The sequence below is a fragment of the Cydia pomonella genome, chromosome 2, assembly GCF_033807575.1.
Source record: "Cydia pomonella isolate Wapato2018A chromosome 2, ilCydPomo1, whole genome shotgun sequence".
Lineage (NCBI taxonomy): Eukaryota > Metazoa > Arthropoda > Insecta > Lepidoptera > Tortricidae > Cydia > Cydia pomonella.
In genome coordinates this window covers 6,004,642-6,032,344 of record NC_084704.1, presented here as the reverse complement: position 1 = coordinate 6,032,344, position 27,703 = coordinate 6,004,642, and the positions used below count along the sequence as shown (strand labels likewise).

Genomic DNA, 27,703 nt, shown 5'->3' with positions numbered 1-27,703 from the left:
CAACAACCCCTACAGCTCATCCATCAGCCTCCATAATTAACCTCCAGTAACTCAAACCGATAAACACCAGCCACCTCACTTGTTACATTCAAACTCGAGCTACACACAAAGAATATCAATCAATTCTTTAACTCAGCTCTTTCTCAGGGTAGTCGTTAACTCAAGGTCTCTGCAATATCCATATATTATATATATATATATATAAATATCAGAATATAGATATGTTTCGCTTACCAAGAGTCTCCTGTACGCGATTGCACGCGCCACACCACCTGTTACCTCCCAGCACTCAGATCGCCTGTCTCCACTTGTACCCGCCATCTTTCTCCTCCCGTCTCCTATATCACTAGCCGACCTCGATCGTCAGTGTTACCAGTGAAAATTACGCTAAGAGTGACAGATATGATACATACCACAATAACAGACTTCGCGATCTCCGCGACACTCCCGAACGCGAGAAGATTATACAAGTAGCGTCATCAGCTGACGCGTCCATTCGGCTATTCGTTCTCTAGCCCAAATGGCAGCGTTCCGTCTTACTCTTGTCACTTCCTCTGGCCGTTCTTCCGTAACACTTGGCTCTCTCACTTCTGCCTCGTATGTATCAACAGCGGGAGCTTGCTCAGTATGCGTAGGACTACCATCAGAATCTAACACAGAAATTTCTTTCTCGGTTGCCGGTTCAGTAGGAATTGTTGACTCATCAATTTCTGTCTCAGGCTTGGGTGACACTATCGTTTCTGATGCCCTTATAGGTTCCATAGTTTTAACCATCTCCATAGGTACAGTTGATGTCTCTACCATCTCGTTGTCTTGTGATGGTGGTAGTGCATAATCCGTTGGGCCGTACATATCAGACTCTAACGGATACAGATGGGCTATGGATCTCGTAAACTCTGTATTCCCAACTACCACTTTGGCTGCTCGGCATTCACCATCACGGCTTCGGATTAAACTTACGATTTTGCCAACCTTCCAATTGATTCTATTTTTGGAATCATTTTTAATCTGTACAATGTCACCGACTTCTGGAGACTTCTTTGATATCACTCGCGGTTGTTTATGAGAGTGACTGAATCTGTCCCGCAGACTTGGTAGATATTGATTGGTGAACATCTCTTTATATTCGTTAAGAATCCTCTGACCCCTTTTCCAGCCTTCAACCAAGTCGACTTTGGTATTGGTGCCCTGTGAAGTTCCCTCACCAAAATCTGGGTTTATTTCTAGACACTGACCTAGAGATAGAAAATCAGCTGGACGCAGTACTCCCTCTGGGTCGGAACCCACTACAGTCAAAGGTCTTGTGTTCAATACGGCCTCAATCTCCTTCACTACTGTATGCATTTGACCGTCTGTTAATAAATGCTTGTCAAGTGTGCGCTTCAAGCAGTGCTTTACCAGTGCAACTAATCTTTCGTAAAAGCCGCCTTGCCAGGGTGCAAGCTGCGTGATGAATTTCCACTTGATATGTTTCTCCTGGCAGTATGAATGGATTAGTACTTCACTTGTCAGCTTGAACTGTAGTGCATTGTCCGATATCAATACTTTAGGTGGTCCTCTAGCCGCCACGAACCGCCGTATCGCTAGCAAGCACTCCTCAGCCGTCAAAGCCTTGACCAACTCCAAATGTACAGCACGAACTGCTAGACATGTCATAAGACAAATCCATCGTTTTTCTCTGCCTTTATTTGTTTCCACTAATACCGGACCCAGGTAGTCTAATCCAGTAAAGGTAAATGGAGAACTATAATTAACCCTTTCACTGGGGAGTGCAGGTGGTGGTGGCAGTTTGTAAGGACCTCCAGAATACTTCTCACACTGCAAACATCTCTTCAAAGCTTTCTGTACTTGAGCTCGCCCGTGAGGGATCCAATACTTTTCGCGTAATATACTTAGCGTGTGTGGGACCCCAACATGGTAGTTGTCTCTATGCGTTTTTAGTATAATCTGGGTTGTGAAGGGTGATTTCTTCGGAATCAGAATGGGATATCTCTTATCATATGATAAATTAGCATTCCCGAACCTTCCTTTACATCTTAAGATCCCATCTTCGTCTACAAAGAGACCCAAGTTTCGTGACAAACTGGTCACCTTTCCTGAGACTTCTTCTGAAAAGAATTTACCTTGTAACTTCTTTATCTCAGTCACTGTCTCTTCACACTTTTCTTCATCAGATGGGTTTTGCACAGAATCATGAAGTGCAGTGGCTGCAGGATTATCCTCCATTTCAGAAAAGTTAGGATCATTATCTTGGTCTTCATAGCCTTTCATTGTCATCTCTGGACCATCCACCGTGTCCAGAGCCCTCCCAGCCAAGCACATTTCTTCATACCTCTGCTCCTTAGGCCAATCATTTTGGTCTTGTAGAAGAAAATCTGGACCATGGAGCCATAGATCCTGTCTATGATGCCACAATTCTGGCCTGGTAGCTACGTCTGCAGGGTTTTCTTTTGAGTTGACATAGCGCAGCTCTGCACCCAAGATGTCCTTAATTTGCTTGATCTCATTGACTCTTCTCAATACAAATGGTGGAAGTAGCCTACTTGATTTGATCCAAGCAATAACAACTTGACTATCCGTCCACAAATATATCTTGCATATATTTAGGTCTATGTGGCTTTTAACATATCTCAGAAGTCTACTTCCTATGAGATACCCTAGCAATTCAAGTCTAGGAATTTTGAGATCACTCTTGTCTTCTGCTGGAGTTATTCTGGATTTGGACATGAGAAACGAAGTTGATACTTGCTTTCCAGTTATGACGCGTAGATAAACGACTGCTGCATATGCATCCATAGATGCGTCAGTAAAGCAATGTAGTTCATACTCCGTACATTCCGACTTTGATCCACTTGCAACATGTCTTGGCAATTCTACGTTCTTAACCACTTTTAAATTCTCAATTATGTTCCTCCATGATGTCAACAAGTCTTCAGGCAGAAACTCGTCCCATTTTAACTTCCTAGTGCAGATCTCCTGAAACAAGAGTTTTCCTGGTAGCATGAGTGGTGATACAAACCCGCATGGATCATACAGACGTGCTAGCACTCTCAGGACTCCTTTCTTTGTAATACCTCTGTCTGTGATCTCACTCTCAAAAGTTTCGTTATTCAGTTTGAGCCGTAAAGTGTCATTTTCCAAATTCCATATCAAACCGAGGATCTTCATTTCACTTTCCTGTTTAGCTCTCTTTAGCTTGGGAATCTTGTCTACAAAATCTTTGTCGTTAGACATCCAGTCTCGTATGTTCATTCCTAATTCTTTAAATGAGTTTGTAGTTTGAGCATATAAATTGAGAGCCTCTTCTCTTGATTGAACGGACGTCACTAAATTGTCTACATAACATTTATCTGCTATCACAGGAAGAAGACTTTTGTTAGTCTTTGAAATGTGATATCGAATTGTTGCCGCTAAGAGGAAAGGGCTCGATATTACTCCAAAGGGCACTCTGCAGAACCTATATTGCATGATATTGTCTTCAGATAGTTCCTTTTCTAAATCTTTGACCCAGAGAAACCTGGTCACATCCCTGTCCTCTTCTTGTAAACCAACCTGAAGAAAAGCCTTTTCAACATCAGCAGTGATAGCAATTTTCCCAATTCTAAATTTCAGTATTAAACCTGTAAGGTCTTCCAGCATATTCGGACCTCTGTATAAGCACTCATTCAAGCTTTTCTCGTTTTTCAGCTTAGCTGAAGCATCGTAGACCAGCCGACCCCTTTTTCCCTTCTGTTGAACCATATGAAAAGGTAGATAGTGAACTGGATGGTCAGCAGGAATGGTAGGATCCACAATTTCTATTATGTTAGCTTCAAGTTGTTCGTTTAAGATTTTCTCATACTCTGTCATGACTTCTTTATTTGATCTTCGTATTACACCCTTTAATCTTCCAAAGGCAAGTCCAAAGTTAGTAGGCAATTTTGGTGGATACTCTATCCACGGCCACTTGACCTGATACCTTCCTTCACTGTATTTGACAGTCTTGTTAAAGTGCTGGACGGCTTCTTCCTCACATGTAGTTTTTGGAGAATCACATATCCCGATGCTCTCAAGTGACCATAAAAATTTGACATCTATGGTACGCAGAGGAAGATCTGGTTCTGTAAAAAAGTCTTGATTGATTTCATGGCACTGGCAATATGTAGCCACTGATAGAGTCTCCCCTTCCCTGCTGTTAGTAGCACTTCCTGCGAGGAACCAACCAAAATCAGAATCCACAAGAAAGGTATTATTTCCCAAATCAACACTCTTTCTGATAAATGAAAAGTATAAATCATTTCCAATCAACATATCAATGCCTTCACCGGTAGAAGCGTCATCAGCCAAGATATCTATCATTGGTGACTCTACCTTAGCCATAGGTATCTCTGCAGTGATGTATGGGACTATATTCACTCTAATCAATCTTTCAACATTACGTTTACTCACTACAGTTACTGTTGCATATGGGCATGACATTTCTCTGGGCTTCTCTGATCCAAATGTATAAATCATCAAACAATCTTCTCCATCAGGTTTGATTCGTAATAATTTTGCTATTCTATTTGTAATGTAAGATCGTTGACTTCCACAATCAAGTAAAAGCCTAATGCTCAGACTTCTCCCCTCCGTTGTCTTTACTTGGGTTACTGCTGTCTGTAAGAAATTAGATGGCTTATTTAACTGTACATTAACTGAAGTCATGTTTGAAAGAACCATATCACTATCCTTACCCCTCTGCACCTTCTGCCGGCAAAGGGCTCTATTATGCATCCTAGAGCAATGTACACATTTCCTCCTTCTGGTACACTTGGAGGCACGGTGTCCTATTTGGAAGCACACATAACACCTATCTTTAAGCTTCCCAATCCTCTCCTTATATGTGTTAAATTTGGTACAATCCTCGCTGTAATGTTCTTCATTGCAAAATATGCACATTCTCTTAGGGCGTTTCCGGTTAGGTTGAGTTGAAATTGCTTCCCTTTTCTGTTGCCATTTCCTTTTCTTTACAGCTCCAATTTGTAGTGTTGCTGTAGAAGCAGGTGTACTCATCTCCGTTATGTCACTGGACTTTACTGGAACCACAGAACTCTCCATGTTTGTAACAGCTGAACTCTCCATAGCTGTTATTACGGCATCCAAAGCCTTCCGGATTGCAGCAAAGGAATCATCGGTTGACGAAAGCCACACTTGGTATACCACTCTTGATGGAAATTTATTAAGTATGATAACTCTAAGGTAACTAGCATCCACTTTCTCCCCTAAAGCCTCTAATACCCTCAGGTGCTTCTCTATGATATTCAGAGTGCGCCTACAATCTTCGGGTGAATCCTTCGCCACAGCAAGATTTTGCAAAGCATCGTTGTGAGCATCAATGACCTTTGTAGGTTTACCAAAGCGGCTATTGAGAATGTCTACCGCAATCGGGTAATTCATGTTAGTCGTTTCCAGACCCTCAACTGCTTGTAGGGCTGGTCCCTCTAATGAGGCTAGTAAGTATGAAAGCTTTTCAACGTTGGCAATGTCCTTACTATCAACATTAGCCGCGAATTTATCCCAAAAAGTGTTCCATTTTAGGATGTCACCATTATATTTCCCTAGCTCTAATTTAGGTAGACGCGTTCTATGACCATTTTCTACTTCATGGCAGTATAATTTTACCGCGACTTCTAGTTCGGTCAGGGTGTCCTCGGCTTTTATTTGCATATCCCGGCATTCATTGCAGAAATCTTCTTTTATGTCCGTCGCCCCAGACAAATATCTGTCTAAATCTGATGTGAGCGATGACAATCTATTCTTAACGTTAATTCTTATGGCAATTACCCTGTCCTTTGCAACACCAGTCTCAATGCTGTTAAGGGCCTCGGCGGCTCCCTTTAACGCTTCCGCTAGCCTTTCTAGGCGCAATTGTAATGTGGAAAGCAGAAAGTCCATTTTGAACGCAATGCGAGCTACCGATATATTTTATTTTTAAATCTTCTGTGAATCTTGCATTGTGCTTGATGCTAATCTGCAATTAAATGCGTTTACTTGAAGTCGAGTTTAAGTAGCATAAAAGTTTGTTAGTTCTTACATGAAAATGTAACTACTTTATTACTTCATAATGGAGTCGCCTTAAATCTATTACTTACAACGGATTGTATAGCAGTCCACTTCCACTCTTCGGCACTCCTTAATTAAGTAATTGCACACTTTTATTCGTTTTTACTTCTATATCAAACTTTTATCACAAATCACAATTCACAAAAACGGGTAAGCTTACAAAACTAATAAACCATAACCAGACCATAGACTAATTTCTAAACTTCACTCTATCTTAAATATTCTCTACACGACACGACCAATCGATCGTCGGTCTGTCATACCGAATATCTAACCGTTCCGTACCAAACACAATAAATATTCCGTAACGTAAATAATATCCATGGGGAAAATAATATACAAGTAAATGTTTCAATATATATATTTTCCTCGTTACACAATAAAAATAATGTTGTAGTAATAAAATTAACGAGAAAACGTGCGCTGAGTGACAAATTTACTAAATAAACTTGCACATGAATTTGACCGAACGTAAACATTGGCGTGTTTCTGAACGTGGTCAGAGACTAAATTCCGTGTCGCTAGAGGAAAAACGTAATTACCGCTCCCGTATTAATTATTTTCAAACACGGTATATATTATACGGTATATTATAACACAACCTACGCAAATAAATGCTGATTAATATGAAATAAAAACAAGAATTCCTCTGTCTGCCGGTTCACCGTGTAAAAAACTCGCGATATGCACAATCTCTTCATGGCTTGGTAATATTACTGTCTATGTGTACGCACCACAATGGGTCATAATTATCCCATGTGTACGCACCGCCATGGGCATACCCAAACCAAAAAAAATCAAGTACCATAAGGAATGTATTTCAACATTGGGTACGACAACTCTCATCATTCCAAACACGTGAACCGCAACTGACAGATTTTTAAGCATCTACACCAAAACATGTAGCGGAGTTTTACTCTCAGGGGGATGTAATAATAACCTCGCTACATGGATCTACACATATACAAAGCACAACATAATATAGCTACTGCACCGACCCTGAATCAACACTCGATGGGCGCACAATTCCATCTCCTCTCAATCTCGTATCTCTTTGTTATGAATGTAACCTCAACACTCTCGGGGAAAATTAGAAGGGCCCCAAGTCCCGTGGCTATTATCGGTGGATGCACGGCACAACTGAATCTCCACAAGAGAACTCATCGTGCATCCCGCAGACTTGTATACTCTCCTCATGCGATGAGTACTGAGGTGGGGACCATGTGGTCCCCGACGAGCCTCCACAACAACCCCTACAGCTCATCCATCAGCCTCCATAATTAACCTCCAGTAACTCAAACCGATAAACACCAGCCACCTCACTTGTTACATTCAAACTCGAGCTACACACAAAGAATATCAATCAATTCTTTAACTCAGCTCTTTCTCAGGGTAGTCGTTAACTCAAGGTCACTGCAATATCCATATATTATATATATATATATAAATATCAGAATATAGATATGTTTCGCTTACCAAGAGTCTCCTGTACGCGATTGCACGCGCCACACCACCTGTTACCTCCCAGCACTCAGATCGCCTGTCTCCACTTGTACCCGCCATCTTTCTCCTCCCGTCTCCTATATCACTAGCCGACCTCGATCGTCAGTGTTACCAGTGAAAATTACGCTAAGAGTGACAGATATGATACATACCACAATAACAGACTTCGCGATCTCCGCGACACTTGTGATATGTTACAGAACTCCTTTTAGTTTGTTTAAATTGTTAAATATTAAATTGTCCCTAAAAGAGTTACCTACTATTAATATTAATTTTAAGTCACGTTATGCTTGTTACATTTATAAAACTTAAGTACCTACCTGGTGATCGCTGCGAGGGTGGACAGCCCTATCCTCACTCACTGGATGTCTTTGCAGTCTAATTGTAATTATATTTTCTACTAACACACCTAATATAAGTGGTACTGGTAACACTAACATAATAGGAATGTATTTTTGTCAGAAATAAAATATGCTTTCATTCATTCATAATATGTATTTGTTTTAGGTTTAAGATTTTTTGCGACACCCTACCAGAGTCCACCATGGATGTGCCTGAATGTTACATTGGAATTAAAAAGTGTACTTGAATGCAAATAAAGATCTCTATCTCTCTAACAGGTCCTTAAGAGGAAAAAGGACGATCGATTCTTCATACAAACGTAGTCCTCATTTTCCTCCCTGGATATTGACATTATGGAAAATATTTTAACACAGTTGTATGAATTTTTGTTATAGCTGCCCGACCGTTTAATTTTTCTCGTATTTAAATTATTACAAGATTTAGGAGCGAAAATCAGATTTCATATAAATTTTTAAATGCTCTTAAACTCTTATAAATATTGAAAAAAAAACAAACGGCCCGACCGTTAGCTAGGATTAAAACACATTAAATTGTGTAAAAATATTTTCAATAATGTTAATACCCAGAGAAGAAAATGGGGACTACGTTTGTATGGAAAAGCGGTTTCGGGGCGGTCGTCCCCTTTCGTTTTAATTATGTAACATTTTTTGCAATTCACTCTTATTATTATTAGAGATATATCTTACGTGGAGGCTGAATATGTCACCTATAGCTACTAAATAGGGTGTTTTTTGACGTTTATGTAGGTATAGGTACTACTTTGCGTGTAAATATTGTTGTTTCAAACATACATTACCTGTTGATATAATTATATTATGTTTTTTTTTGCCATTGTTTTAGCGTCTTAGGGGCCGGCTTCATTGCCCACGAAGAAATTCGTTATTTTTGACTAGTTTTCGCATTCCATTCCATTCATCTTTGTCATACTCGTGGCTCCCTAACGCCAATGACCTTCGATCTGAATCCCTTAGTTTTCTAATGTTTTTTGTAGCTTATCATATTAACAGCAACGGCTTTAAGCAATATAGTATCCCATATTTACTTCAAAGGTCATTGTCTTCAAGATATTTGGCATCAAAGTTAAACAATTTAGGCCAAAAAACTGTTTTTCTGACCATAAAATTTTGTGTTAATTTAAAATTAAAATCTCAGACTAGTTTTTAGTGTGGGGAATAAACCTATCACTATTTAGCAGAGATCTATAGCACAGTTAAACCAAGAAAGTGTATACTAGAAATTTATTCAGTGTTTACATGAGAACTGTTATTGACCGACTGACATATATAAAAGTAAACAAACAATTCATAGAACCGTTGCTACACAAATACAAATTTGACAGGGTTCCGTCTACTGCCAGTACTGTGGTCCCTTAAAATAGGCGTAACCAGATTCTACAAATATCACATTAACATAATATTTCAATACTCCCCCTTAATGTGCATATTCAAAATAAACGGTAACACAAATAAAACATATAAAAACAAATCAAAGTGATATCAAAGAACAACTATAAAAAAATAAACAATTAACAAGCAATGCCCAAACCGCGCATGCACATATAGTGCTTTTCTCTAGGCAGAGCCTTCGTTAATATGTCGGCGAGCATTGAGTCGGTCGGTAAGTACTTTAACTCAATACTCTTATTGTCCTTTAATACACTTCGTACAAAGTGGTACCTTATGTCAATGTGTTTACTCCGAGAATGAAACATTGGATCGTTCGCAAGGCAAATCGCCCCCTGATTATCTACATGTAAAGATAATGGTGCAAACTTACGTAACCCAACTTCAGTAAGTAAGCTGTTCAAGTAGATAGCTTCCTTCATTGATGAGGCTAGACTTACATACTCTGATTGACAGCTTGAGGTGCTGACACATTTTTGCTTCTGCGACTTCCACGACACACATCCACCTCCTAACATGAAAACATAACCGGAATAAGAACGCCTATCTATCAAACATCCTCCCCAATCAGCATCCGAGTAACCATGCAAAGATTTACCTGTCTTTTTGTAAACAAGTCCATATTGTTTTGTATGCTTTAGGTATCGCAGCACACGCTTTGCAGCATTCCAACATTCCTCATTAGGGCAATTCAAGAATTGACTCAATACAGCCACGGTATTCGTAATATCAGGTCTTGTTCCCGTAGAGAGATACATCAGTGAACCTATAATCTCACGATATGGGTACTGTTCACTGTCACTGCACTTATTTACAGATTTTTCAATCTTTTGCTTAACTTCCATAGGCGTAGATATTGGTTTACTTTTATCCATATTAAATTTGATTAATAAATCATCAATGTATTTTTCTTGTGACAATTTCATGCTTTTGTCACATCTGTCAAACTCTATGCCTAACATATATTTCACAATGCCATAATCTTTCAATTCAAACTTAGTGGCCAGTTCCTTTTTGAAATCTTCGATGCATTCACCTCTTTGCGAAGCGACGAGAATGTCATCCACGTAAACTAATACAAAGAGTTTAGTTTGCGAATCTATATTTTTAAAATAAAGACAAGGCTCATTTAAAGATGCTTGTAATCCCATGGACTTCAGCTGCTCGTCCAGTCTGATGTTCCATTGTCGACCAGCTTGTTTAAGCCCGTACAGCGATCTTTTGAGCCTGCACACACTGCCTCCAGACCTCAGGTCCCATAACATCTTGCTAGCTCTTTCATGTATAAGTGAACCTGGCTGCTCCAATCGTGTTAGATCTTGCAAACATTCATCTAGGAGATCTGGCACCTTCATATATATCTCCTCTTCTAATAATCCATTTAAATATGCCGTATTAATGTCCAACTGATGAATTTTAAGATCCAGCTCCACTGCAAGTGCAACTAATAGTCTTATCGAGTCAAGCCTAGCGACTGGCGCAAAAGTTTTCTGATAATCGATGCCGTAACGTTGGCTAAAACCTTTTGCCACTAGTCTGGCTTTCTTCTTCTCAGTTCTATCGATATTCAACTTCTTTGTTAATATATATCGGCAACCAACAACATTTCGACCCATAGGTTTCTTGACAACATCGAAAGTATCGTTTTTGATTAAACTTTGAACTTCTGAAATTATTGCGTCTTTCCATCCTTTTCGTTCGTTACCGGATAAGGCCTTCTTTAGAGTTATTTCGGCGACTCCAACGAAATCCACACAGTCTTCATACTCTCCAGTCGACTCAACGCCTTCTTCCGTGGAAACCTGTGGCTCTACATCAACCATGTTGTATATCTTCCGTGGACGCCCAACATGACCTCGCTCCAGTCGTGGTCGCCCTGGACCTCTCTTTACTATCCTCCCCCCATCAACATGAACATCGTCTTGATGATGATCGTATTGAGATGGTTCCATGACAATATATGGATCGTCTGTCATTTGGCGGGTTTCAACGGAAACATCATCTCCTCCTTCAGGTTCTGGATCACGACTACTCGATGACTCGATGCACTCATCCTCGTGATTGGAGATATGTATTACCGGATTTTCACTAGTTTGAGTCGGATGGAACTCTACATCTACCGATACAGGTTGATTTTGAACATTTATCGATTCTCCCAAGTCGATTTCAAAGGGGTCAATCTTCAGGTTCACGTTTTCTTTACCTTCACTTGTTGCTTCGTGAAATTTCACATCTCTTGACATGATAACTTGTCGTTGTTTTGGCATCCATACTCTGTAACCCTTGCGATCTCTAGGATAGCCTACAAAGATTCCTTCCAGGCTTCTTGGTGCGAACTTATCTTTCCCGGTTGACTTGTCCAAGACGTGTACCTTAGATCCAAACTTGTGTAAGTAGTCTAACTTGACAGGTCGTTCAAACCATTTCTCAAAAGGTATCTCACCTTCAAGACTTCTGGTCGGACAACGATTTCTTACATGGCAAGCTGTTGCTACAGCATCTGCCCAGAAACCCGGAGAAAGTCCTGACGAAATCAGCATACATCTCGCCATTTCTAACAAGGTCCTGTTTTTTTCTTTCCGCGACCGAGTTCTGCTGGGGTACTCCAGGAATTGTCAATCTTCTTGCTATTCCTTCTTTCTTCAGGAACTCGTCGAAATCCCGATTACAGTATTCGCCTCCGTTATCTGTATGGAGATAAGTTATTTTACGTCTGAATAGATTCTCTACGTGATTTTTATATACCTTGAATGTAGTGAAGACTTCACTTTTCTTACTAAGAAAATATACTTCACACCATCTCGTATGATCGTCGATAAAGGTTACGAAATATTTCGCTCCATTTATTGACGTATGCCGCATGGGTCCTACGAGGTCAGAATGTATGATTCTCAACTTTTCATCGCATGGCCCACTCGATCTAGAAAAAGGCAACCTACTCATTTTTCCTTTCGCACAAATATCACAATCGTACAACTCGGCTACATCTGTCATCTTTAAGTTCATGCCAGATTTGTTTAAGACTCGGACAAGATCTTTCGCATTTAAGTGACCTAAATACTCATGCCACGACCATACGTCAACCTTTCGCTCAGAAATCGCTGACACTCCATCACAATGTTCCTCGACGTAATATAGATTACCTTTACGATTCGCGACAAGTTTAGTGTTACCATAGCTATCTTGAACACTAGCTATGTTTTTCTTGAACGTAACGCTATACCCTTGATCAGTAATTTTAGCTACTGAAATTAGGTTACATCGCAAATCAGGAACAAATAGAGTATTTGGCAGTTGCACTTCAGTTTTAGAACCATTATTACATGAAGAAAATCTTACTGTCCCCTTACCTTGTACGTTTGTGCTCGAATTTGTCGCTAAATTTAGCTTACCGGGCAACGGTAGTAATGTAGTACCAAATTTATCTGTATCGTTGCACAAATGTGACGTACACCCACTGTCGACGATCCAATTTCCATTCTCGTTGCAAACAGCATTAACATCTGAAACACAATTGAATGTTACAAAATTGGAATCAACATCTGGTAATTCATTTAAGTTCGACACATACTTTGCACTATCATTACGTTGTACTTTCATCTTCTGTGTACACTCAGAGGCTTTATGTCCATGCTGGTGACATTTGAAACATTTATACTTAAATTTCGCATTAGCCTGCTCAGGGGCATCATATGCGTGTTGACGATGCTCTATTTGTTTCTTAGGCTTAGAAGATCTCTTTCCTTTTACAAGAAGTGCCTTATCTACACTTTCTTTATCATTTCTGGAATGTTCCTCTTCTAATATCTTAATTTTCAATGCGTCTGGTTTTGGCAATGCATCTCGAGATTCTATGGCACATCTAAAATTGTCAAAACTGGACGGCAAACTATACAAAAGCATTATAGAGATCAAATCATCATGCATTTCAATATCCATGTCCGCTAATTGGCTTACTACATCGAAAAATCGCATGACATGTTCTCTTAAGTCACCACCTTCATCCAATTTACGCAGTAACAACTCTTTTAATAGCGTAGCCTTTTTCGCAAGTCCCTTGGAAGCATGAATGTTCTGTAACTTTAACCATACGTCACGCGATGTCTTACAACCTCTCAAATGTCGTAATTCGCTCGGGGTTATGGATAAAATTAGGTCAGACTTAGCTTTAGAATCGCCAATTTCCCATTTTGCTGCTTCGGCTACCTCAGCTGGTTTCTTGATACTCCCATTAACGTATCCCCAGGCGTCGTTTTTTATTAACACTGCTTCAACTTGGATCTTCCATGTTTCATAATTACTCTCGTTGAGTTGATCAATTTTTACAGTACTACTCATTTCCGCTGAAAATTTCTTTCTTTTACCGTTAACACTATTCTTGAATCGTGCGTAGGCTACATAACCACTGTGGGGAATAAACCTATCACTATTTAGCAGAGATCTATAGCACAGTTAAACCAAGAAAGTGTATACTAGAAATTTATTCAGTGTTTACATGAGAACTGTTATTGACCGACTGACATACATAAAAGTAAACAAACAATTCATAGAACCGTTGCTACACAAATACAAATTTGACAGGGTTCCGTCTACTGCCAGTACTGTGGTCCCTTAAAATAGGCGTAACCAGATTCTACAAATATCACATTAACATAATATTTCAATATTTAGAGACTTTAAAGACGAACCTAAATACAGTAGAATTCATTTATAACGACGTCGCTTATAACGACTAACCGTTTTTAGCGTCGATATTATTTAGGTACTCAAGTTCGGTCCAATACATAATTACAATACATATGTAAATATCCGTTTTATACGTCATCCGGTTAGTACGACATAATATCGCCGGTCCCTTGAAGGTCGTTATATCCGGATTCTACTGTATGTCAATTTCGTACATGTAAAATCCTTCACAGCAATCGAGTAACGAAATAAGTGATTTAAAAAAATAACTGTTCATTTCTTTCTAAATCCGGTGGACCAGAGTTGAGATAAAAGATTGAAGAACCGATAGGCGTTCGTCTTATAATTCTATCTATAGTGCAAATGTAGAAGTTACGACTCAAAACTTGTCAAAAATCGATGAAAACCGCGGGGAGCCCCTTTAAGCCTGTCTCTTTCTCTTTCCGTGTGCGGGAACTCGTTAGCACGTGCACCTTCCTTGCTTGCCTAGGCGTGACTAAAAACAACTTGTACAAGGTAAGTGCTTAAATTTTGGAACGCCTATAACCTATCTTTAACACAGAATTAAAATCGTGTAGGTATGTATTCTCTTGTTTCTACATAAACATATTGAAATACCTCTATAAACATATTGAATAGCCTCTATTTCACTTGGGACCGCAGCAACGTCCAAAGGCTTGAAAGTAGACACTATGCAATGCCATTAGGAAGAAAGCTGTCCGACCCGCTGCAAGCAACATAAGCCAACAACAAGTAGGTATGCGATGGTAAAACTAGTAAAGTCGGTACTTTACTTGCATTTAATTATGTAATCCATAAATTACAGACATCTGTGGAAACTGAACATTGAGATTCAATTCCAAAGGCCGATTACATTTTACTGCGATGATTTAGCCATAATTTACTATTTCCTTTAAATTATTTCTCAGTACATGATTGCGTGTAGACGTTAAACTTTAATTGAATCTAACGGTTATCTAAGTATGGAGGCTTTGAAGTCTGCGCTATGTAAATACAGCTACACTTGACTTTTATTAACTGCAATTAGTTCAAGCTAAATTATACAAGATGCGGTAATTTATTCTACAACTGCGTGTACTAACATTACCAATCATTCAATCAAGACCATTTATGACCATGGCGAGAGTTGCTATTCAGCCAGTGAGTGCGTTGGCTGAATGCGCAGTTTTAGGTATGGTTAGTGAAAACGCGTGAAAATGTTGCCTAACCAGAGAGATTGGAACGATGGAAGGAAGGGTTTAAACTTCTGAAGTCAGGTTTATATAAGTATAGGAATAAAATATACCTACATAATAGTAACATGTAATCGTAAATTTGTGAATGAATGTGGCATATTTAATTAAGTACCTAATTTAAATACAAATTGAAAGACACATTTGTGAATAAGTAATCTAATCCTGTTTTCGTTAATTGCAAAACGTTTATTTTTATAACGTAGGAAGGCATACCAAATTTCATCTAAATCGGTTCAGCGGTTTAAGCGTCAATCGGTAACAGACAGACTGACAAACCGACATGAGTTTATTCCTTCGCATTTATAAGATTACCTAAGTAAGGATAGATTAAAAATGTGAACCATAAATCCTTTAGTTAGGTATTACGTCACCGTTTGCTAAGGGATAAATAAAATAACCTAAACTACCAAGATACTACCTAGATACCTATAGAAAACTTAAACCTGTAACTTATAATTATTTCACGGTTTTGACGAAGAAAATATTATCAATTTAGTTTTGCTGCGTTGAATTCAGCGGCATTTCACGCCTTGAAAGCATGCTACATAATGTCTTTATTATCCAAGTGAGGCAAGACGCCGTGCGATATTGCTCGGTTATTTTCAGGTTATTTAAGGACGCTGGAAGTGCTACAGACGACCTACTAGGCTGTACTAAATTTAACCCAGTGCATTGCTAAATTAACTTGACAAACTTCCGTAAGCAAAAGGTCAGTTTGGTCAATTATGAAATTGAAACTATCGCATGGAAATTTTGGGCTATTATGGTACAATTCAGCTAGCACTATCTGAGGATACACAATTCTAAAATATTACCTAACACAAGCAGGGATTACATTGAGATAACGTCTTGTCAATAGATTGATTTTTAGTGTTTCCCTTTTGTGTGTATAAATAAAGAAATGTAAGCATTGCTTTTATCGCGTTAATCAATCTGTAAGAAATATTAAAGAGCCACAAATTATTAAATCCTCTAATTTTTGAAAAGCATCTCGCGAGCCGCGGTTTGGTCTCGCTAATAAAAATTTAGGTTGGTAGCTTGGTCAAATTTCAAGTCTTCGTTTAGGTTAAAAGTGTTAAAACTTAATCTAAAGAAAAATCTATTGAACCATATTGTAAAAGTTTTAGCTCGCTACGTTTTGATTGCTAGCTAGATTATCGAGCATAAATTCCTCGATGACGTCATAGATTGGCAATGCCCACAACTATAGGCCACAAGCTGAGCACGCTCAATCGCCTTTGAGCGATTTCTTAGAAAACAATCGAATGCCGAAGCCTAACTGACAGATCCTGGTTGTGAAATTGGATTACGAGTATAAGGGGTTTTATTAAACACATTGTGATTAGGTTCTAGTACCTATGTGCAGTCGTAGATAGCTGCAGTAGTTACCAACTCAAACAAGATTTGTTACGGGTAGTATGTAAATTACAAAATCAATACTAATATTCTAAATGCGAAAATAATTCTGTATGTTTGTTTGTTACCTCTGCACGCTTTAAGCTTTAACCGTTGAAGCGGTTGAGATGAAATTTGGTATGGACAAGTGGTAGTTTGAGTTTGAGAGTGTTTTTTATCCCTTAAGGGGGTAAAAAAGGGTTGCAGTTTGCTTCAGAAGTAATATGCGCGTACCTACGAATTCGTTGGCAGAAGCTAGTGGTTTTACAATGTAAAAACTGAAAATGTCGTATAGGTTATTATTAATATTACGCCCTCTATTGTCTGTTGCTTGTAGAACGAAATAAAATGCACTCACGGAAGCGCAATTCAATGATACAAGTTCCTTTGTTTAAATAGCATCATAATAAAGGAATCCTGCCACTCCTAAAATAGCCGATAATTATATACGCTGAGCGTGAGAGAAATACTTGATATTTTGTATCTTTTAACTTCTGTAAAAAAGCAACAGGTATCACCGGAAACTGCAGGACATGCGCTGTAGCCGACGTGGGAACATGAACCATTGCCGACAATTAACTATTTCTACACCTTATTGCATGCACATAAGGTTTACGAATGGTCAGCTAAAGAGTGGTTGCTGTTAGAATATACTCAGACCAGGTAACAATTGCAAACTCATATCACATATTCGCGTATTTTTCGGATCTGAATTCTGACTTCATTGTATAAGGTCGCTTATTGTACACCTAGTTCGTTTTTCAGCAAATGTGGAATCTTAGTATGACTCATTTTCGGGATTAAGACTAAGGTACTTAGCCATAAAATAAATAAAATACTCAGAATACCTTTTAAGACGAACAAACAATAGATCCTTATCCGAGACAGATACCTTTTACGTTATAAAATTAAATTTGTATCAACCCGACAAGTTCGTTGCAAATTTAGGCTTAATTTAGGCTGTTTCTGAGTATTGTGACTCATGTGGTGGCTAAAAATAACTTTAAAAGAGTAAAAAGTCACCGAACTGGGTACTTGTCAGAGACCTTTAGTGATTGCACCACTGGTAGCCATTATGTTAACCCAAAAATTCTTCAATGGACATTATTAAATTACCTAATGGAAACTACATATTTATAGCATTTTTAATTAAGGATAGTAGGCTAAACAGGACGTTACTCTGCCGCTGTTAAGCAAAAGACATAAAAATACTGTCCCGTAATGTAGTGCAATTATATCGTACAGCTATTTTAGACAGTTGAGTTGAAGCGCTCGCTGATGGCATTGCTATTCCCCGTAAATTATGATGTAACGAGGTATACCTAGTCAAGCACTCACGTTTGAAAATCCAGCTATAATAAGAAAGAAAATAACTGTAGACTCAAATTTACTGTTCTATTATTTCTGCTCTTTTCTCACTCACATCCAGGCAGTTATTATTCGTTTATAACTTGTTAAACAACTGAACTTTTAAAGAGTGTCTTTTGAATGTAACATCCACCTGTCAGTAATAATTTACGTCATATGTATTCTGCCATATGTCACTCAAGGTTTTCGTCAAGGCCTTACTTGAAATATACTTAAGAGTTCAACGTAGCAAAATATTAAAAAGGTCATAAAACAGTGGCAGACCTTTTAACCTGAAATATTGTCGGAAGTTCATTTTGTTTGGACATTACCTTATTTACTGGGTTGTTAAATATGTCAACCATTTACAGTTGCAAATTTATTAGCATTTGGTTTCATATACGGCTTGCCAGACCGTGTGTTTTAATTTGATATTGAATTTCAGGTAGTATATCATAGAAATATCCGAACGTGTTTAAGAAATTAGTAACACATAAATAAGGCGTCATACCTTTTTAGGGTTCCGTAGCCAAATGGCATAAAACGGAACCCTTATAGTTTCGCCATGTCCATCTGTCTGTCTGTCTGTCTGTCCGAGGCTTTGCTCCGTGGTCGTTAGTGCTAGAAAGCTGAAATTTGGCATGGATATATAAATCAATAAAGCCGACAAAGTCGTACAATAAAATCTAAAAATTTAATTTTTTTTAGGGTACCTCCCCTACACGTAAAGTGGGGGTGAATTTTTTTTTTCGCTTCAACCCTAGAGTGTGGGGTATCGTTGGAAAGGTCTTTCAAAACTAATAGAGTTTTCAAGAAACATTTTTTGATAAAGTGAATATATTCGGAGATAATCGCTCCGAAAGAAAAAAAAATGTGTCCCCCCCCCCTCTAGCTTTTGAACCATAGGTCCAAAAAATATGAAAAAAATCGTGGAAGTAGAGCTTAAGAAAGACATTAAATGAAAACTATAGCGGACATGATCAGTTTAGCTGTTTTTGAGTTATCGCAAAAAGTTTTCCCTTCATAGTAAAAAGACTTACTTTAATTAGGTACTGATTATGCAAATTTGCCTATTTGTTTAACTCGGGTGAAAGGTACCGTTTCATCCCTTGGTTAACAATTTACTATACTTTAAGCTCCAGTTTAGCTTATTGTGACGGAAGAGTAACTACGGAACCCTACACTGAGCGTGGCCCGGCATGCTCTTGGCCGGTTATTATATTTATTTATCGTATGTTTTATTTGAAGTCTAATGCTAAATATAGTTTGTCAAGAGTCGCTTGTCAGTGAAGCATGGGCAGAAATAAATACATATTGTATTTCCCTTATGCTAGTTATTCTACTATACAATGGTATATTATATATTTTTAATGGTATATTATTATGGTGGTCAGGTAATGACCTAAATCCAAAAAGGGTTGAGTAGGTATATTTTGTTTTATTTCTACTGTTACTGACAAAATTGGTTTGCCGGGCTATATATGTTATGTAATTAAAATGAGAAATGAAAAGTTTGAAGTTATAAACTCAGTTTCGGTAGTTTTTTTCTTTACCATTGTTTGCAACTGCATACTCGTGCCAGTCGTGCGTTGCACCGCAAACACTTAATCAATATAACAACTGACATATGCAAGGTTAACGGTGTATCACGGAGGCTGAACGACTCAGCCCTCAGGCCACAGAAAAAAGAAAAAAAATTCGCTGGCCGCCAGCTGCGAATTGGCGCAAAACAGGTTTTCGGCGGTAACAATGGTGACGTCACGTGTTCTTTGATTTCAATAAAAAAATTAAGGGCCATTTTGATGTTAGGTTAGTTTCGTTTGTTTTGTTTACTTTGGCAGGTGGAATATTTAGCAATGGAAAGCGAGATTGAGAGCAGGACCACTTTTTCGTCGTGGATATAACTTGAGCCAGTATCTTTATTATGGGGTGAAAAGATTTAGTTCTACTAAGAGGATGTGGCTGAGTGACAGATATTTAAAGGCGATGCCCGATGCGAGTTCAAAGTGAAACGAGGCTAGAGGAAAAATAAGGAAAGCTCACCCCATCTTGTGGGTGACATAGCCAAGAAAGAGAGGACTGAGTTTAATTGGGTCAAAATTCTTTTTTGCCCGTATGTTTGTATGTATGTATGTATGTTTGTCCGCGGTTATCTGGCTGAACCAATTTTGATGCGGTTTTCAGAAAAGTGTTTGTTACATTCCAGAGGTTTTAGTATAAATGGATAGTCTAAAAAAACAATTTGGTTGGTGGCACCGACTTCAAAAACTAAGTAATTACCAGGATGGTTATTAATTTTCTTATTATTAGGTATTAATTACTTTTTGGCAGAAAATAGCTTTACGACGGGATAAGGACTGGACAAGGATAGGGGTGGGGTATATAAACAACATTTTTCACCTCACCAACGGGTAAAGGCTCTCTCGATTGTTCAAAAACTAATGAGAAAATTGTATTTTATCCACATGGGGGCAAAGTAATCAAGTGCAAATTGTGAGTTGTTTCCTTATGTTAGCTGGTCGAATTTACTGTTAAATTATGATTTTCAATAATAAATGTTACGTTCATTTGGATTTGATTTTTTTGGTATTTGGTGTGGTGAAAAATGTTGTGTTCCACTCGGAGGCAAAGTTTGTTTAACCCTCGTGCCTTGAAACCCTCGCAACGGTCACGATTCTACTGCTCGAACCACTCACTACGCTCGTGGTTCGATTTTGGAATCTTTCGTTTGCTCGGGTATCAATATTAGCGGTTACGACGAGCGGTTAAACAACAACTTTGCCCCTTTGTAAAACAAATAACTTTTGTAGGAAAAAAACAGTTACTTATAGATATTATCACGTTTCCGATGGATCATCAAATACGTCGTAGTAGGTAAAGGTAAGCAGGTAAATGGTGCTGAAACGATTATAGATATTTCTAAGGAATTTCCGATATATACATATATCATAGAATCTGTACATAGGCACTCGTACATGTTGAAGATATGAAACCGCTCTTAATTTTTTAACATGGTACAAAACATTAAACTTAATTAATAGTCATGGCAATTTTTTCAAATTCTTCGTTATGCTTTTCTTTTGATATTACTTATTTGACAGTTAGATCTGCCAAATATTATGAAAATACAAAGATATGGAGTGTGGATTAAAAGGAGTGAAATCTCTTATGGTAGAACTGTTGCAAAAGTGTCCAGCTGTCAGCTATATATAATAGTTCAAAATATCTCCAGAGTAGCGCTAGAGTAGAGTAGCTAAGAACCTAGGCGTTATTGACGGAGTGAAGTGCGCTGTCTATGATTTGATTTTTTGTTCAAGTACTCTAGGTATTTCTTTTTCTTTCCTTACCTCCACCGTGGAGGTAAGGAAAGAAATCTCCATATACCAAAAAGTATCATCAAACAATCTTAAATAGGTGGCGCTACAATACCTAGAGTACTTGAACAAAAAAATCAAATCATAGACAGCGCACTTCATCCACCTTCCATATACAAAGAAGCTAGTGTTACATCGCACATAGCGAATAAGCTTACAGACTGATTGTTATACCTACTATTTCGTACTACTTTCAAATGCATGTGGTGCAATTAATCAGTAGGCCTCGAACTTACATTGTGACATCAAAATGATGTGTCAGTCGCGCATGCATTTCATTCGTACTTGTACGTACATGTATTGGTGTTAGCGAAACGCACGGGCGACATACTTTAGATATCGATATTGGCTTCCAGGCTAACAAATTCCGTGTTCCAAATGACAATGATTATGACACACGGATATGCATTGTCTTGACCTCCGCAAGTCCGCACTAGTTACTACACAGTTCATCATTACTACAAGCTTCGTAATATTATTTGAAATCAGTGTGTAGGTATTTATCATGCGCAGATTCATTTTATGCAACTTTGTCTCTTCACGTTAGGTAGAAGCATGGATCATGTGTGAACATTCAAGAGGTGATTTTGAGTGATAAATATTTGTTTAAATATTGACAAGTGTAAAAAATAATACCCTCAATCTGAAATTCTGTGAAAATATAAATACAATAATGAGTCCATGATCATATCAGTTATATCTAAGTAGGGGGTAAACTGTCAACTATTGGCAGCTTAGCACTGAATATAACCAGTTATTGGCATCTATTTTTGTAAGGAAATCACCACTGCTGCCTTAAAACAAGGTTGAACCGATGGTGGGGTGCCGACAATTGGGTAATTTACCCTATTTCTTGTCATATTGCTTATAAAATCACGATTTTCAAGAGTGTAACTAGTTAGATGAATGTGATATTTTTAAGTATATGTGTCACATGTATTAAACTATTTCGAAACAAGACGATACCTACCTAACAACATATTTTAAATTTTAATTGAATTTTAGCCGATTACCTCTTTAATCTAAAAGACTTTAACGCGCTAACGAACTTAGGGTGTGATTTCTATCGACTAGTCTCCTGCATAACAAAGTATATTGTTTACCTACTATGTTATGTTTATGTCACCATTTCTTAGTATGTAGTGGTAAGTGTTGTATAAGTCAAAAGTATCGTAAAAGTATACTTGAAAGATAACAGGATCGCATAATTATGATCATATAGCTGAGCCGTAAGAATTATACCTAAATTAGCACGCTACTCGTAATGATATAAACACTAAAATGTATGTAGGGTTAGTTAGCCAGGTGTCTAATTGAACGGACATAAAATGTATCAAATGATTGAGAAGTCATTGTACTTATCACGGGTAGGTAGGTATGCTATAGCAAACGTGTTTTGCCTCATCGATACCTACTGAGCCGGCTTACCTGAGAGTCCGTCCGGACGTGGTTCAGATTATTCACCACTAATCCGTTGTCTGCTGCCATAGGATCCATTCTACAAGCATTATACACTCACAGTTTCAAAAACAAAACACATCACTGTCCTTCGCAAGTTAACCGACCACACTTTCAATTCCACAGTTGCACTCAAAACTTAACTAGGAATAGTGAATACAACAGACCACTGCCTCCACAGAGTAAGGCTTCACTGGCTTACTTTAAACAAACGAGTTACACCGCCGAGCAATCGATAATCAACACAAGTTAATGACATTACGAACGCACAATTATTAACAAAAGTAAACTAAAGCTACAGAGCCAGAGACGTCTGGCCGGTCCTAAGGACGCCAGGCGGCGAAAAGTTTCAACCGTGCGTGATTTCTGGCTGCTTTCAAAACCAAATGGTCATATAAGCTATCAATCTTTGCATACCAGTGTGGTGCGGTGAAACAGACGTTCTCGTCTTAATATATTTCGCGGTAGGCGAGAAAGGGACGGCGGGCGCGCAGGTACTCCGTACCGAAGTGGACGAACAGTATCTACAGGTTTTGCTCTCCCACTATAAGGAGGCATGGCGCGGACTCGGAGAGCCTCGGAGCTTGAAAGTTGTTGTTGAAAAAAACATAACAAGCGCATAGTCGCTCGGACCGCTCCTAGACACAGGCGATTTTTTACGTTTTGGCCTGGCCGTTGGGCACGAGATAAAAGGTTCAGATGGTCATCTCATCTCTATGAATCATATCGATCGAGACCATCGAGAGAGCTTATAATGATTTAATATCGGTCGTTATCTACGCCTACTTGATACCTAATAAGAAATAATTTGTCTTAATTTTGGCATTATTTTCCAAATTGGTAGTCTAATGTTTGCTTTTTAATCTTTTGACTGAACTATCAATACGTATGAGTAAGTTAAACTAGACGTAAGCCATTATCATTGCCTATAACAGGCGAAGAAGGAAGTTAAATAGTTTTATAACTAGAAAAGTAGAAGAACAATCATAGAAACGATCGATACAGCCGATAAATCAAACCGGTCCCAATGCATCTCTGGTGAAGGCCGCGAGAATTTTAACCTCTACATGGGACACTCCCGCGCATAGGGATACACACACACAAACAACACACACCACGGGACTATTATTCCTACTCCTTGTCAACCGAGCGGCGTTCGATTTAACTAACCAGGTTAAGTGTGAGCTCTCCATAATGTACAGTCGTTACAGGTCCATAGAACACGTATACTGGTTTTCCAAATGAAATTCTTGGAAAGTGATAAGAATGAGGACAGAACTGTCAGGCACACGCGCACATGGGCATTAAGGATTATTCTTACCTGGACCATGCCCTCATAATTGGCAGTTTTTTTGTGAAGATGCCAATTCCTATAAATATTAGTATGAATAATTAACATATTGACGAGAGGACAGGTGTGGACCTGTGTACAAACTATTAAGTTATTAAGGGCGTTATCATTTAAGTAATAAGTGTCATTTTAGTAAATCTAATAAATCTATGTCATTTCATGTCCATGCATATATATTGCGTAAATATGTATTCTTTTTGAAGATCAGAGTCTGAACAAGAAAATTGAATAACTCAAAATAACAGTTGTTTAAAAAGACAGCCAACATCAATACAAGGAAAATAGATCATTTTAGTCACTAAACAACGCAATAAAATTGTATACATAATGGATATTGGCTAAAAAGTTCCAAAATCCAATGTAAAAAAAAAAGAAAATAAAAACAAATCAAAATACGTCAAAGTAACAAATGTCATGAACAGAAACCAACTAATTTTTATAGTAACTGTTTCAGCAGTGGCCTCATTCGCGGGCACCATGTGGGATAGCTTCGGGAAACGGCCAGGACCATGAACATCATTATGGTGAGAATACTCATACAATATCCATCACACTAACCTTTACTCTCTATACCTATTGGAGCTAGGAACAAAATATTTTATTTCCGAAGCTTACATAATGTAAGTGATATTGTTTTTGGCGTAAATATTATTCCGACACCGTAATATTATACAATGCTCTCGCCGTCGTCGTTCTGTTTACCGTGTATCTGTCACATAACAATCATATGTCAGTAGGGTTACCTGCCTCGTGTGTAACTAATACTGATATCTACAGATGTATAAGTATCTCGAAAGTTAAACAAGATCTAGGAAGTTTCAAGAAAAAAACACAGGAAACTTTCATTATGGAAATTTTAATTTAAATACATAAATATGAGAAGTTCCCGAAATTCATCCATGTGGCAATTTCGCAAATTTGGAAACTTTTCCTAGGCACATCAGTACTGATATCATGAATCAGACGGCCGCCAATAAAATTATTTCACAATTATTCTGCGCTACGCTACAGAGTATATACCTTATTGAATAATCAGCCTGCATTCTGTAAATGTGCTCCCTTAAGAATTGCTAAAACATTATTTTTCAGGCCCGGAATGTCTACTATCGCTGATATTCAAATCTTCAATAACTACCACATTGAGCAACATAAAATACAAAATAGAACTATGATCCATCAAAAATAGTATTTCCAAGTCGCTCCAATTTTTTACAAACCAAAAACATGCATCCGTATAAACTAGACTGTTTCAAGCCAACGCGCCTCTGGCATTTGACTGGAAAGAAGCACTTCTGGGGCATTCTTAAGGATCGCCATGGTGCCGTCAAGCATACCCATGAGACTTTAGAACGCAAAGACGCATTTACTCTACTCAGCGTCTCTTTAATTGCGGCTACAGGGTTCTTATATTTATATGGGAGGTTCTCACCTAAGGCCAAACCACCGCAGAAAGAATGCACCCCAGACAAGCGTCCTGTGGTGCCTTGCCCAAGAAAATATCCGTGCAACGACTAATAGATCCTTCATGACGGATAATTCTAGATAAAAATAAATAAAAAGAACTATGGTTATAAATTAAAGTTTTAGAATTATACCAGCTTGTTTAATTTATAAATTTCAGCACTTTGGCAACAGAGTGCCTAATGTCAAGTAGCAGTAGCAGTGCTCACAAGTGTTCTGGGTTTATACTGACTTGTTTGTTTCTATTATTTGGCTTGTGAATAACATTTTTGTATATTTCGTATTAATAACTTTTGTATAGCATGCTTGTCAAACCCTAATAGTCAACAAGCATTCTCACAAACGTATTATCTAGTCTCTTATGAATAAGAATGTTGTAGTGGGCTGTTAATGCCGTTACTGGTCATAAACAGTGCTTAAAGAAACCTTTTTATTTCGGGCAGTAGACCAGGTAAAACTAGCAATAAATGTCCCTTTAATATTACGCCCAATGTTTCTTGTAGATAAATCTTACAATAATTTAAGTACGTTTCTTTTCTGTGCCCTAATACAACCCTAAAAGCTAAGAACAATCGTCAAGCAAATATTTATAATAATTTCAATGTTGGTACGTTCCGAAACTAGGATCGGAATCGGAACAGAAAGGAACATTTGACAGATGTTTAAATTCGTTTCTCACTATTTTGCGTGTATGCCACGTTTTATACACAATTTGATGCGAGAGAGAAAGCGTTCAAAAGGTTAAATTTAACATCTTAATATTTGAAAAAAATAACCATAGACAGGTACACAATGGCAAATCTACGTTGTCTGTGACAATGACAACTGTCGGACTTTTTTTAAATCCGTCAAAAGGACATTTTAAACCATAAAACAAAATTAATATCCAAAATATTATACTGTTTGTAGTCAAATGGAAAGTAAATACGCAGATAGCCAATTTATCAGAGATGGATAGGAAGGATCAGTTAAAGCTCATTTGTCTGGCGGTTTCTATGACTACGGGGATCGCATGGTCGTACGGCGCGTTCACAAAGTACACACCTCAGAGGAGGACAGTATCACACAGAAAAACACAAGAACTACCGATTCAGTCACATTCGAAAGATGAAAGGAGCATTCTTCATTTGAAAGATTCTGCCGAGCTTCCTAGAAGAGAAGAAGAGATCAGTTCAGCAGATGCCAACAGTGTTCTGTGAAAGTTTAGGTATCCTAGAATATATATGTAGATGCTTATAATTATAAAAAACAAATGTTTATTGTATTATCATTAAGATAATATAAGTATAATTGCTACGAGCTAGAGAAAATTATTGATTTAGCTGAGGCAGAGTATCGTTGCATTTCATGTTCCAAAAACATTTATTGAACATAAGCCTAATGCCTGTTGCTACTGAAATATATTTCAATGCCATGATGGAATATAATTACAACAAACTTTGTAGAACTACTATTTGTAATCTTAAATTTAGATGTTCGTTTTTAGATGTTTTCAATGTAAATAAAGTAAAAAAACTCCTGCCATAAAACTTATTGAAACTTCGTTGATGTACCTAATTCCCATGTTCGTAAAAATATCTTTTCCCAATTTAAATGCTTTGATTTAGATTGTAGTTTCAGCCATGGTAAAAAATCCAGTGGTATTTTTTTTTTAGTCCCGATGATTAAGGAAGTTAAGTATCCGCACGTCCGAGGGTTTTGGGCCGAAAAAACTGCGTGCTGGGCCTTGCCCCGAGCACAGTAGGGATACAGAAGGTAGACCTGGGGGGCGATTTTTGAATTGCGAGTGCTCGATTTTGTGTGGATAGTGCCCCCGCCAAGACGAACAAAGCGATGCGCGAGGGCACTACCTAGCTTTACTTGAAGCACCGTGTCGTTTTTTTGAACCCTCAATAACTTGGGTTTAGATTATACCAGACAAACAAAATTCTCGAGATATAATGTCAATAGTGGACTTATTAAGTGGACATAAAAAATTGATTGCATAGCTCTTATACTTTAGATTTTATTCGTATCGGAAAAACC

At 38.1% G+C, this 27,703-nt stretch overlaps 1 protein-coding gene and 1 long non-coding RNA gene across 16 annotated transcripts in view; one reads left to right on the top strand and one right to left on the bottom strand.

Moving 5' to 3' along the window:
* LOC133532197 (tight junction protein ZO-3-like) overlaps positions 1-27,703 on the bottom strand; it is a 156,817-nt gene that overhangs the window by 47,152 nt on the left and 81,962 nt on the right. Inside the window, exon 1 of one of the 15 annotated variants that reach the window (XM_061870843.1) lies at positions 22,837-23,089. The exons of the other annotated variants lie outside the window; for them this stretch is intronic. Coding sequence (XP_061726827.1) covers positions 22,837-22,905 — 69 coding nt within the window. The 5' untranslated portion in view covers positions 22,906-23,089. Of the gene's footprint in view, positions 1-22,836; positions 23,090-27,703 lie in introns of those variants that run through there. 15 annotated transcript variants of the gene reach the window in all.
* LOC133532369 (uncharacterized) lies at positions 23,304-25,811 on the top strand. Its single transcript, XR_009801687.1, has 2 exons — positions 23,304-24,741; positions 25,307-25,811. It is a non-coding gene; the product is annotated as an uncharacterized LOC133532369 (long non-coding RNA).